Source organism: Peromyscus maniculatus, chromosome 7 (genome assembly GCF_049852395.1).
Source record: "Peromyscus maniculatus bairdii isolate BWxNUB_F1_BW_parent chromosome 7, HU_Pman_BW_mat_3.1, whole genome shotgun sequence".
NCBI classification, from domain to species: domain Eukaryota; kingdom Metazoa; phylum Chordata; class Mammalia; order Rodentia; family Cricetidae; genus Peromyscus; species Peromyscus maniculatus.
The window spans coordinates 114377764-114391172 of record NC_134858.1 but is presented as its reverse complement, the minus strand read 5'-3'; the positions used below and the strand labels follow the sequence as shown (position 1 = coordinate 114391172).

Here is a 13409-nt window from a genome sequence, read left to right as displayed (position 1 = left end):
ACTACTAGAGACAGAGAGGGGCAGAGTGGCTCAGATACCTTCAGGCTTCCAGGGCATCTACTACATTCTTTTCTCCTCCATCCTCATCCTCACAACTCAGTCTTACCCCCTGGAGCCCAGACACCAGCACAGCATGTTACAAATCCTAAATGAAAAGAGAGAAAAACTAAGGAAACCCAATTCTTTTAAAATGAGATATACTTTTATTGGCATGTCTTAACTATATGCAATGATGGGTTTTGCTATGACATTTCATGCATGCATATAATGTACTTTGACCAAATTCATCCCCTTTATACCCACTGTTATCTCCCCCACACTCTCACTGATCCCCTTCACTTCTTAGTAATCTCTCTTCTACTTCCCTCCTCTCCTCTCTCTCCCTGCCCCTCTCCATCTCTCTTCCTCTCTCTCTTTCCTCTCTTCCTCTCCCTGTTCCTCTCTCTCCCTTCCTCCTCCTTTGCTCCTGCAGCTATCAACTGCTTCTAGATCCTCCAACAAGGGTGGAGGCTCACGGATTCTTCCCCAGTAGCTGCCAGAGGAAGGTGAATTCTCAAGCATCCCAACTGTTAGATTTGAGCAGGACTGGAGTTTCACTTATAAGTCTCAGCCAAAGTGTTCTCTTGTACTGTCTAGAAATCATATTTGACTCACAGCTGGCTCTGCATCTGTGTTCTGGGAGGCCTTCCTTCTTTAAAAATCACTCCCAAGACAAAGAACTATGCAAATGATGTGGAATTCAGTGTGCAGTTAAAACTCTGAGACCAAATGCCCTGGGTGGCTGTAGATGGTACCACAAACCTGAAGAGGGAGTTCTCCAGTTGCACCCCACACCCTGCCCCACCCAACCCCAATATTGGCAAATAAATGCATAATTTGAATTGCTAGTATAAAGAGCCAGCAGCAACACAAAAAACTGAAATCAACAGTTGAGTGTGATATAAAGAGACTTTAATGAAACTCAAATACATCTTTACACAATAATTTCTGGAGGATAAAGGTCTCTGGAATTGTCACCTGTGACTGTAGGAAAGGGAACAGACAAATAGCCCTCTGGTGATACTGTGGAGTTAAGCTGTAATTAATATAGATTATTTTTCTAGAAGGTCATCGCTCTGGTAGTGCCATGCCATAACAAAACTTTAAATAAGCGCAGAAGGTATAAAGCTTTTCAGGGAAGCATTGATTAAGCCTGTTGATGGAAGAGTGCATTCGCAGAATGACCTAATTATCCCACAGTTCCTTTTCTCCCATTGCTCCACTTCTGGCTAATTGCTGAGCTGCTGGCCTTGTCTCCCTGACCAGGAGGAAAAACAAGCTCTGGGTGTGGGGGAAAAACAGTGACATTTGGATCTAATTTGCTTGAACCTGTCGCCAAGTGTGATGACGTAATTGAGGGAGGCAGGGTGCACAGGCAGCCACCAGGCTGAGTTTGCCCTGGCTAGCCTTCCTTGGGGGCTGGATTACTCTGCCTCCCTTCCCCTGCCAGATGCAGAGAAAGACTTAATTATTTATCAGGAAGGAAAGCAAATTGAAACCAAATTAAAGTGATTTTTATCCCTTACTAAACGCATCATTGTTTTTTAGAGCCAGTCTTGTATTTCATTTTGCTTTCTTCTGACTGTGATGTAGCTCTCACCCTCATAAACCTTGGAAATGCCATGTTTATTTAAAGAATGGAAATATCTTTCAAGGTTTCTTGAGACACCTTGACCTCCTGCCTCTCACTTGAATGAGTAGAAGTATGCATGCACACCCCCAACTCAGATTTGTGGCTCTCTCTGCTCAGTCTGCACGCACAGTCTTTGCTGCTTGTTGGCTTGGAGCCATCGTCTGTTGTTGTTGGTTTTACTCTTTTGGGGGCTGCAGCCACCCAGCTCACATTAATATCACATGTGGAGAGACTTACTCTTACTTACAAATGCCCCGTCTTTAGCTTGACTTGTTTCTAGCCAGCTTTCCTCAAATTATCTCATCTATCTTTTGCCTCTGGGCTTTTATCTCTATTCCTGTATACCTTTCCTTGTTTCTTATTCTATGGCTGGCTGTGTAGCTGGGTGGCTGGGTGGCTGGCCCCTGGTGTCCTCCTCCTTCCTCTCTTGTTCTTCGTCCTGCTTCTCTGGCTACTTCTTCTTTCTCCCAGATTTCTCCTTCCCTATATTCTCTCTACCTGCCAGCCCCGCCTATCCTTTCTCCTGCCTCATGATTGGCTGTTCAGCTCTTTATTAGACTATCAAGTGTTTTAGACAGACACAGTAACACAGCTTCACAGAGTTAGACAAATGCAACATAAGCAAAAGTAACACATCTTAAAATAATATTCTACAGCAATCATTCCTACAGGTGTGGGGTTACCCCTTCTCCCAGAATTCAGCTGTAAATTTCCTGAGAGAAAGCTCAGGGTGACGGGTGCCCTTGTGGAAACTGCTGAAGTTTGTGTAGGAGTCCAGCCCGGAAGAGCCACATCTTGATTTTGTAATATACTCTGTGGTGTGTAGGACTGGAAGTAGAGGTCAGGAACCTGAAGGAAGATGCCTTAATGCAGGCTAAGATGTGGGACAGGCATGGCTGGCAGCACTGGTATTGTTTGTTTTTTGTTGTTGTTGTTTGTAATCAAAATTTAATTTGACATTTTCATCTGTTAATTAATAACCACAGCAGTCCCTTCTGCAACTTTACAGATTGTAGCATACTTTATGTGTACTTTGACAAGGATCATCTACTGAACACAGACTTAGGTAAAATCCAATGACTAGTGTTGTACAGTGCAATGACAGTTGGTGACAAATGCTTCCTGTAAGGTCACCTTTGGCCACATGATGAGTGGTCATGTGATGAGTGGTGCTGCTTGGAAGGCTGTGGAACCAAGCTGGAGGAACCAGGTCACTGAGGGTAGGCTTGTGGTTTTATAAAGCAGCCCACTTCCTGTCTGCTCTCTGCCTGACGGAAGCTACTTCATGACCAGTTTTCTCATGTTCTGGCTGCCCTGCCTTTCCCACCACGATGGAATGTGTCTTCTCTAACTGAAAGCCAGAATAAGCCATCCCCCTGAGTGGCTGTTGTCAGGTCACAACTAACATAGCCAGAGTGCTCTTTCTTCTTCCTCCCAGTGACTGTGGGTGATGGGGCAGCATGCCCACATCTTTCCCGGATGCTCCTTTGCCTGCATCTTCCCAGGAAGGCTATTTTTTGAATTGTCTTCTTATACTCATGAAGCTTGGTTCTCTTCTCAGCTTGATTTTCCTACTCCTTATTTAAAGCCGCAAATTGTAATGTGCTGTAGCAGGTGGCCAATAAAGACTTCCGAATCACTGAAATGAGTTTTAGGGGTCTTCACCTTGACTTCACATAGGAGGAAGGACACACACATACATGCGCACACACACACACACACACACACACACACACACACACACACACACACACACTCTATCCTATCATAAAGTAAATGAAAATTCAATTGAGGAATAGATAGAGAGAGCTCAGTCAGTAAAGCATTTGCAGCACAATCACAAGGACCTAGGTTCAGTCCCTGGCACCCATGTGTAATATTTGGCATGATGACAATATTTTTGTAATCACAGCACTGGGGAGGTGGAGACTGGCAGATCCCCAGGGCATGCTGCCTACACAGTCTCACCTATTCAGTAAGTTCCATGTGCATTAGATATAATGTCTCAATAAAGAAGATAGGTGGGTCCTACCTTAATGCTTTAGGTTGAGGAATGTCATCTAAGGTAGAGAGCACTGGGCTCTATACAAATGTACATGTGAGTGCACATGTACACATACACTCAACCCCCCGTTGACTTCATATCTTCTATTGTCTGATTTTGTTTCCCCGCATCAGTCAAGCTAAGCCCTTACAAGGCCTTCTGTACCACCCATTTCTCTCTTCCTCCCCTAATTATTCCTCTTCTCAGACAAGCTTCAGTCTTTACCACTCTGCAGACATCCTTGCTCTTAAGGGCCCTGGGCATTTTCACACTCCCTCCATGCCTGCATATTCTCCTGCATTTGGCATGGCCAGTTCTTCCCTCTTGGGACCCTTCTTGCCTGGCTCTACAAGGACATGTTCCTGTTTGTGTCCATCATCCTCTCTGGTCCTGCTTCAGTCTTCTTTGCAAAATCAACTTGGAGACCTAAAAGCTGAGGTTGTTCAAGTCGAAATCTAAATCGTTTTCCAGTTCTCACTATGATTTTTTTTCTCGTTCGATCTCTGTTACTAGCATTTTTAAGCTGTTGCCCACTTAATATGTATTTCTGATTTTATCCTTTTTACTGAGTGCCAGCCTAATATGTCTCTCTGTCAGTTTTGTTTCCTGTTATGGTGTTGACATACCCTGACAGAACCAACTTAGGAGAGAAGGAGCTTGAGTCCGTCATAGCAGGGAGGGAGCAGCAGAAACATGATGTAGTTGGTCAGGCTGTATCTATGATCCAAAACAGATGGCAAAAAACACATTCATGTTTGTGCCCAGCTCCCCATCTTCATTCTTACACAGTTCAGGAACCCCTGCCTACGGAATGGTGCTGTCCACAGTGAGCTGGGTCTTCCCAGATCAGTCAGTACAGTCAAGGCAATCCCTGAACAGACATTCCTACAGGGGACTTGATCTAGACTTCTCATTGGGAATTTCTTCTAGATAGTGTCAAGAGGACATTCAAAACCAATTGTCCCAATATCAAACTGCAATCTGACTTTTTCTGCAGAGATTCTCACAAATGTTTTGACTGATGTGTCTTCAGGCCTCCCTCACTCCTGTGTGTCCTCCTCCAGTCTCTTCACTTTAGTCAACCACAGCTCACTCACCCAGTGGCTTATGGAAAAGGAGAACAAATTCCAACCAAGCAGTAATTCTTGTCATCTTATACCTCTCCTGTTCCCAGCCTAATCAATCAGTTGTCAAGTCCTGTTGATCCTCCCTATAAACTATAGCTCACCTGCTCTATTTCCCCTAATCAGTGTCTTGACCCGCTGCCTTTCTGTGGTTTGCTGTGCTAGCCCTTGAGTCCTCTCCACTGCTGCTGCCAACCTCTTTCATCACCATCTGGTCTCCAGCTAGAGAGAACTTCTCAATGATTTCTAGATACTGAACAATCCACACTCACATTCTGTGCCCATTGCTTCCCTTTATTTCAAGGAAGGCATGGCATTAATATCTGTAGATTCCTTGGTATGGCCATTCCGTCACATCTCTCTCTAACTCAATTAATAAGCTGCATGTAAGTGGTAGCTGGGGCTGTTGTTTTCCACATATTATATAGTATGCTGAGTCATGTGCCCGATGAAGAATTTCACTACTAGAAGGAAGAATGAGTCTCTAAATGAATGCAGACCAACCCTAACCCTGTCCACACCTCCCATGGAGAGATGTGGTGTAGGCCCAGGCCCTCCAGGAAGCAACCTGTATAGAGAATGAGCTAGAGAGAGCCTTTCATGGGATTGTGTTAACTCACCCTAAAACTCCAAATCCAAGAACTTTCTGCTCCTCTCTGAGGGGCATCAGGGGCACAGGCTCCAGAGCGGGTCTGAGCAGCATCTGGGCATAGGGGCCATAGCAGGGCTGAGGAGCTGAGGAGTGCAGGCTCCCCAGCAGGGGTCCAGAGAGGGGCTGAGGGGTATCAGGGGTGCAGGCTCAAGGGCGGGGCTCCAGAGCGGGCCTAGAAACAGTCTCTGTATGGCATTGGATAACTTCTGTGCAGACTTGGGTTCCAATTGTGGCTCTGCCATCTAACAGCTTCTGCCTTTTTGGCCAGTCATTTAAGTTCACCTGTGCCTCAGTCTCCACATACAATGGACCCAGAGTCAGTATGATATGACACAAAGATGCTGTCACTAATTAAGAGCACCTTAATCCCCCAGTACAGCACCTGACCTGTGGGCAATGATGTCTAAGTTTTAGAGTTTTTGTACTTTTGTCTATATTTCTGGTTCTTGACTTTTCTTTCTCCTGCTTCTTTTCTTCCCCCTCTTATCCCATGAAGAGAAGAATTACCAGTCCTGACAGAACACACTTCCTTATGTATGAGAAGTACAAACTTGACAGCCCTGTTTGGTGGGAGCATTTTGCTGGTACCCTGCTGTGTAGCAAGTTCACTTTGGGATAACATGCTGGGAGAGAGAAAAGGAAGATGTGATCTGAGGGGAGAAAATTAGAAAGTTAATTAAAAGAAACAACTTGGTAATTGAATTCCCAAACACTCTTATTGGGAGGGTGGGGTGGGAGTAGGTTATAGTACACAAATGGTATGTTTGCCTCAGTGGCAGGCCTAGCAGCCCTGAGTGAGACAAGCTTCAAAATACAAGACAGATGCCTGTCTTCATGGATGAGAAGATGTGTTGATATATCCATAGGCTCTTCAGGAGGACAGCATATGCATATTTATAATACATATATACATATTTATATGTGTGTATATGTCATACATATAACACATTATATACTATGTATATCATATATAATATTTATTATGTATATATGGATGTGTGTTAGTATCTTTTTCTGTTAGGAGTTAAAATTCCTTGCCTGCCCCCCAAAAACCCTGATAGGAGGTCTATAGTGCCAGAGGAGTACAGTCTATCACGGTGAAAACTTGGCATCAGGTGTGGACAGCATGGTGGCAAGAGCAGGAAGCTGACGCTGAGATTGAACAGCAAGTAGGGCCAGGCTACAAAACTGCAAACTCTGCCTCCCAGTGATGTGCTTCTTCCAGTATGGCTCCACCTTCTAAAGGTTCTGTAACCTTAAACAGCGCCACCTGCTGGCAATCAAGTGTTCAAAACACATTCAAACCACAATACATATACACACCTACAGTTACTGTTGTTGTTTTTGAGATATTATCTCAATGTACCTCAGGCTAGCTCTAAATTCAGTATATAGCTAAAGCTGACCTTGAACTTCTGATTCTCCTGCCTCAACCTCAGGAATCTTTGAATCACAGGTGTGTACCAACACACCCGACTAAGTATTCACATTTTAAAATACTATTGGCAGCTGATAATGCTTTTGGGTGAATTCCTGGACTAATACCTGTCACCTTGATGTCATGAAGATGGCTCTTTCTCTGTTGTCCATTAGCAACTGTTCTGGTTGTTTGTTTGTTTCCCTGAACTTTTATATGTCCTCACATAATCACACAAACAGAACCATATATTTATGCCTCTGACCCCCCTCCCCAAATATAAGAAGGATGGCCATTTAGTATTTTTTCAGAGGCTTGAATATTTATTCATCAAGTTATTCTTTTTCAAGATATTAAAGATCAACAATTTGAGCTGCTATTGAAATAAACAAAGACCCTATAATAATTTAGAATCATGGGCTCAGTGGTCAGGTAGAAGTAGATTCAAACCTGGACTCTAACCCACAGACTTTATTTGTGCAACCAAGGTATATTTATTGGCTGCCTGCTGTGTGGCTAGCACTATTGCAGCCTCCAACAATACCCTTAGTGTTGTGGCTTCTTTACATGTTGCTGGGATGATTTGCCCTGGGAAAATCAAGTTAAGCATGAAAGGGTTTATATTCTGGCTTACAGTTCTAGCACAGTCCTACAGCAGAGGAGTCACAGAGCAGGGGATTTGAAACAGCTGGTCACATCACATCTACAGTCAAGAAACAGAACGAATGAATGCTTCAAGTGCTCATCTGGCTTTCTCCATTTTACAGAATCCAGGCTCCCCTGCCAGGGAATGTGCTTACCCACAATTCAGAGGGACCTTCCCATATTACTGTAATAAATAATAATATGATAATCCCCCATAGACCTGCTCAGAGGTCGGTCTCCCAGGTGATTCTGGGTCCATCCAGTTGACAGTTAATGTTGACCATCACACTTGCCAGTTCTTATGGCTTTTATGAGTGTTGGATTTTAGAGGTCTGGAAAATGGATTTTAGCCTCAGACACTTAAGGATTTCCTGAGTTTGATTCTCCTCCCTCTTGTAGCAAATCTGTAGAAGAAAGAGCAGCACACTGAAGTGAGGCTTTGACTTGACTGCCAAGTTAATGTTGAGTGGGCTTCCCCTTGCACACCAGTCTACAAAGTACTCTGGAAAATGAATTAACTTCCTCATATCTACAGATACTAAGATATCTCACTTAAAGCACTCAGGAGCACAGATATGAGAGCCTTTGGGTCCAGCCAGGTTTTGTTTGGGAGAAAAGGCTTTATGGCTGACAGTAAGTCTGCATTGGTATGACAGAGGTGTACCTGCCTGCCTTTGATGACTAATGTCAGATTTTATATTTTTACAGGTTATGGTTTTGTAGATTTTGATAGTCCTGCAGCCGCACAGAAGGCAGTAGCATCCTTGAAGGCAAATGGCGTGCAAGCACAGATGGCCAAGGTAAGCCTGCTCAGACAAGAGGGTCTGTGCACATGTCCACTTTGTGTATGTGTATCTGTGTGTGAACAAATCTTAGTCTTTTGCAGTGATCAGACCCCAAATTATGGTTTACATTGTTTCTGTACTCAATTGTTAGGGAAATGAAAAATGCAATAGACTTGACTTGTTGTGATCTCTGGTTTGATATGTAGTTATTAATGAGCTCTTTGGTTGTAGAGACCCCAGTGATTAAAGGATACATGTGGAGGGCTCTGTTTTGTTTGAAAAAGGAGGTATGCATGCATGAGACTCTAGAACTTTCTTTAGTCAGCAATGCTGGAGTCAATATACACGTATGTACTGGTGTCTAGAACTTTCCCCAGGTGGCAGAGTTCTAGGGTAGCACAGAAAGTTCTCAATGATTAAATGGGTGCTAAAAATTCACTTATTTGTTCCATGTTTGGGAGGCTTCTCAGCTGATGGCTTCTTCCCTGATTTGTGCAGGGAAATGGCTTATTGCTAATGTCCTTTGTCTGTATTGCTGGAATTTCACTTTGGTCCATATACCAAAGTTTACCTGGAGAGTGATTTTCTTCATGTTCATCACTTTCAACATTTGCTCATTGCTTCATGGTATGCATTGTCTGGGACTTGTATGTGAAACTATGATGAATTTTTACATCCAAGTGAAAATTGTTCGTCGTCATTTTGTGCCGTGATTGCTACAGCGTTATAAGAATCTGCCTATGTGGTAAGATGATATGGATCTTGGGAACAATGCACACCAATGTCACTGGCTTCACTTTAATCTGGGACTCTAATGAGACAGCATCATAATGATTTAAGCTATGTGTGGTGGTGAATGACTTTATCCCAGCATTCTGGGATAAAAGCAGTGGCAGGCAGATCTCTGTGAATTCAAAGACAGCCTGATCTATATAATGTAGTTCAAGGTCAGCCAGGAATACACAGTAAGACCCTCCTCCAAAAACAAAAATGAAGAAAGAAAAAGTAAGAGTAAACACCAGAACTGTTGCTGATGACATTTGGATGTTCAGTAAATGTTGATGCTCAAATAGCAGTGGTTTTGAATCATCATAAATGGTCTAAGTTTAAAATATCCTTCCTGTTAATAGTTGAACTTACTAAGCCCAGATCTTCACACTGTCGGGTGCCACAGGCAACAGACCTTGAAATCTTGGGCTTCTGTTCCCTGCTTGTGTTTCTAGTTTTCCAACCCTGTTCCCCTAGAAATAAGTGGTGTGATGATGAAGTCCTCGGATGCCCTAGCCATTTGGATTGTGTTATGATTGTGCACATTCTCTGATAGAACCTTCCAGCATCAGCCCCAGCTTTCCGAGGATCAGCATCTGGGTCCTAGCCGCTGTGGATGCATGCTGGCCAATGTGTGTAGATCACATCTGCTAACTGGCTGTTAGGAGCCAATTTCCTCTTCAGTGACTGTGGTGGGTTCATTGTCTTTCTCGTTACTCAGGGTGATATAAGTTAGGATTCACCCAGCTGTGTATTCTGTTCTTTGTCAGGATGATGCCTGGAAGCTTTAGATTTGGTCAGGAATTGAGATTGATGAAGTTAATACTTTTAATTAATCAGGAAATTACATGCATGTCCTGGTTTAAAGGTTGTTTGGCAACAGTCAATGGCAGCTGAAGTAGCAATTTCCTGTACCCAGAAAACAAGTGCTAGAGTGTGGCTGCTGGCTGAGTTAGGAAAAGATTATAAAAATGCTTTAAAAAGAGAATAGGGAAGGACTGAAGAGATGGCTCAGTAGTAAAGTGTACTTGCTCTTCTTACAGAGAACCCCAGTCTAGTTCCCAGCAGCCATGCTAGGCAGCTTTGGGAATCTGATCTTCTCTTCTGGCTTATGTGGGAACTGCACTCAACTGTACACACACACACACGGAGGTGTACACACGTACACAGAGGTGTACACACGCACACAGAGGTATACACATGCACACAGAGGTGTACACACGCACACAGAGGTGTACACGCGCACACAGAGGTGTACACACGCACACAGAGGTGTACACACGCACACAGAGGTGTACACACGCACACAGAGGTATACACACGCACACAGAGGTGTACACACGCACACAGAGGTGTACACACGCACACAGAGGTGTACACACGCACACAGAGGTATACACACGCACACAGAGGTGTACACACACACACAGAGGTATACACACGCACACAGAGGTATACACATACACATTTTAAAAGGCAAAAAAAAAAAATCTTTAAAAGCTAAAGTATATTCTGGGGACCTGAGAGGTGGTTCTATGGTTAAAAGCACTTGTGGCTCTTAGAGAGGACGTGAGTTTGCTTCCCAGCACCCACATTAGTTATTCACAATTAACTTCCTGTAACTCCAGCTCCAAGGGATCTAGTACCCTCTTATGGTCTCCAAGAGCACTGAATTCAAGTGCATAGACACACACATACACACACAGACACAAACACACACACACACACACACAAAATTTAAAAATAAGATTAATCTATGTTTTAAAAAAGAAACAAACAAAATGGGGAACTTGAAAAGTAGCTGAGGAGATAAGGCACTTTCTGTGAAGCTGAAGACCTAAGTTTGATGCCTAGGTTCTTACATGGTAGAAGGAGAAAATAGACTAGCCAGAATCCTCTGACCTCCATATGTGTGTGCATTGTGTACATGTGTGTGTGAATCATACACACATATGTAAATACATAAATTAATTAATAAACTTTTCAAAGAAAATGGTTATTGGAACATATTCAGTACATTCTGTTTATAAACTTTTGAAATTCTGGAATTTATTAGATAGTAGTGGTTTATAAATAATGAACACACAGTTGTTTCTAAATTTTCAAGAGATAGAAATACACACACACAAACATATAAATGATATATAGTAGATAGATGATAGGTAGATGATAGAAAGATAGACAAATAAGTGATAGATGGTGATGATAGATAGATGATAAGTAGATAGATAGATAGACAGACAGATAGATGATAGGTAGATCATACACAGAGTTAAGCTTTTGTATTGAAAAGGCAAAGAAAGTTGACATTGACTTTAATATTTTCAGGATGCTTGTATATAAGGAATCCCTCCCTATGCCTGACTATCTTTCTCATGCATATGTATAGTAGTGCGTGCACGTGCGCGCTTACACACACACACACATACACACACACACACACACACACACACACACACACACACACACCAATCACTGACCTATCACCCAGTAAGGAAACTGTCTATACTAGCAATTCTTTAAAGACCTTCAAAAGGGATTATTCACTCTAGCTACCATTTTGGCCCTTGTCCCATATCCGAGGTGCAAAACCTGGAATGCCTGGCTGGGCTGTGGGGAATCACTCTGCTGCAGACTTTCTGAAGGTTTGACAGTTTCAGTCTTGCTGTCTGTGAAGTAAATCCTCACAAAGTGTGAGCCCAAAGCCTGCTTTAGATTCCCATCTGCCCACTGGAAAACTTTCAGCAATAAATGACTCTGTAATTTAACTACCCAGAAGAAAATAAATAGCCTCCGTTTGACAATGAAATGGAACAAGCTTGGCCACCTGTATTAGCAGATTTCTCACTGAGCTATTGAATTTCACGGCACTTTTTCCTTTGTCCTGGCGATAACTGTTATTTATTATCATATAAACCTGTAGTCTGCAGGGTGTGTGTTACTTGCAGTATATATTTTACCATTTAAGTATGCACCAAATCGCCTCCTGCATCCTTGTTCTTATCAGTATCCCACTCTGTTGGTTGTGGTGTGACATTTTAAAATCCCCAGGATTTTAAAATAAAATGCCTCCTGGAGTAGAAAGATGACTCATCCATCATGAGTGCATATTGCTCTTGCAGAGGACCTGAGTTCAATTCCCAATGCCTTTGTCAGGTTTCTCTGACTCAAATTCCAGGTGATCTAATGTCCTATTTTGGACACCACTGATACCTGCACTCACTTCCCCACACAGACATATGCAGAGACAGACAGATGGACAGATGGACACAAATGCTTATATAAATAGTAGTAAATATTTTTAAAAATAAAATTAAGATGCTACCTATATTTAATTTCCCGATAGCAAACTGGCACCAACTTGAAAGTGTGGGAGTTGCTTCCCTTAGCAAACATGTTCTAATATGTGCCTGTGAAAATATCAACTGATCCTCAACTACAAAGAACTGAATAGGGAATTAGCCAGGATGTAGTAATTGATCAGTGTGTCAGTCACTTTTCCATCGTTGTGATAAAACACCATGTACAAAGACACTTATGGAAGAGTTTATTTTGTGTTGTAGTTCCAGAGGAATGGGTCTATTATGGTGCAGAGGCATGGTAACAGGAGGGAGATATGGTGTCAGGAGCAGGACTCTAAGATAGTAAATCGACAGCAAATCTGAAGTAGAGAGAGGGAACTGAAAGTAATGAGAGGCTATGGACTCTCAAAGCATGCCACAGTGACTTACTTCATCCAGCAGGGCTGTACCATCTCCCCAGACATCACCACCACTTCCCTAAACAGTACCATCCCCTCCCCAAAAAGTGCAGCCAACTGCAAACTAAGTATTTAGATCCTAGAGCCTGTCAGGAACATTTCTCTTTCAAACCACGACAATGTATAATAAAGATAAGTAACCATGCACACAAATGAACATTTTCTTTCATGAGAAAAATTTGTGATTCTTATTTATTTATTTATTTATTTATTTATTTATTTATTTATTTTACAATACTATTCAGTTCTACATAATAGCCACAGATTCCCTTGTTCTCTCCCTTCCTGGCCCCCTCCCCTTCCCCCCAGCCCACCCCCCATTCCCACCTCCTCCAGATCAAGGTCTCCCCGAGGACTGGGATCGACCTGATAGACTCAGTCCAGGCAGGTCCAGTCCCCTCCTCCCAGATTGAGCCAAGCGTCCCTGCATAAGTCCCAGGTTTCAAACAGCTAACTCATGCAACGAGCCCAGGACCTGGTACCACTGCCTAGATGCCTCCCAAACAGATCAAGCCAATCGACTGTCTCACCTATTCAGAGGG

General features: G+C 43.0%; 1 protein-coding gene across 11 annotated transcripts in view; it reads left to right on the top strand.

The window, feature by feature from the left end:
- Nucleotides 1–13409, top strand: part of Rbms3 (RNA binding motif single stranded interacting protein 3) — a 794057-nt gene that overhangs the window by 413446 nt on the left and 367202 nt on the right. For all 11 annotated transcript variants that reach the window (XM_042281903.2, XM_042281910.2, XM_042281904.2 and 8 more), the window contains exon 4: nucleotides 8263–8354. In XM_042281903.2, coding sequence (XP_042137837.2) covers nucleotides 8263–8354 — 92 coding nt within the window. The remainder of the gene's footprint in view (nucleotides 1–8262; nucleotides 8355–13409) is intronic.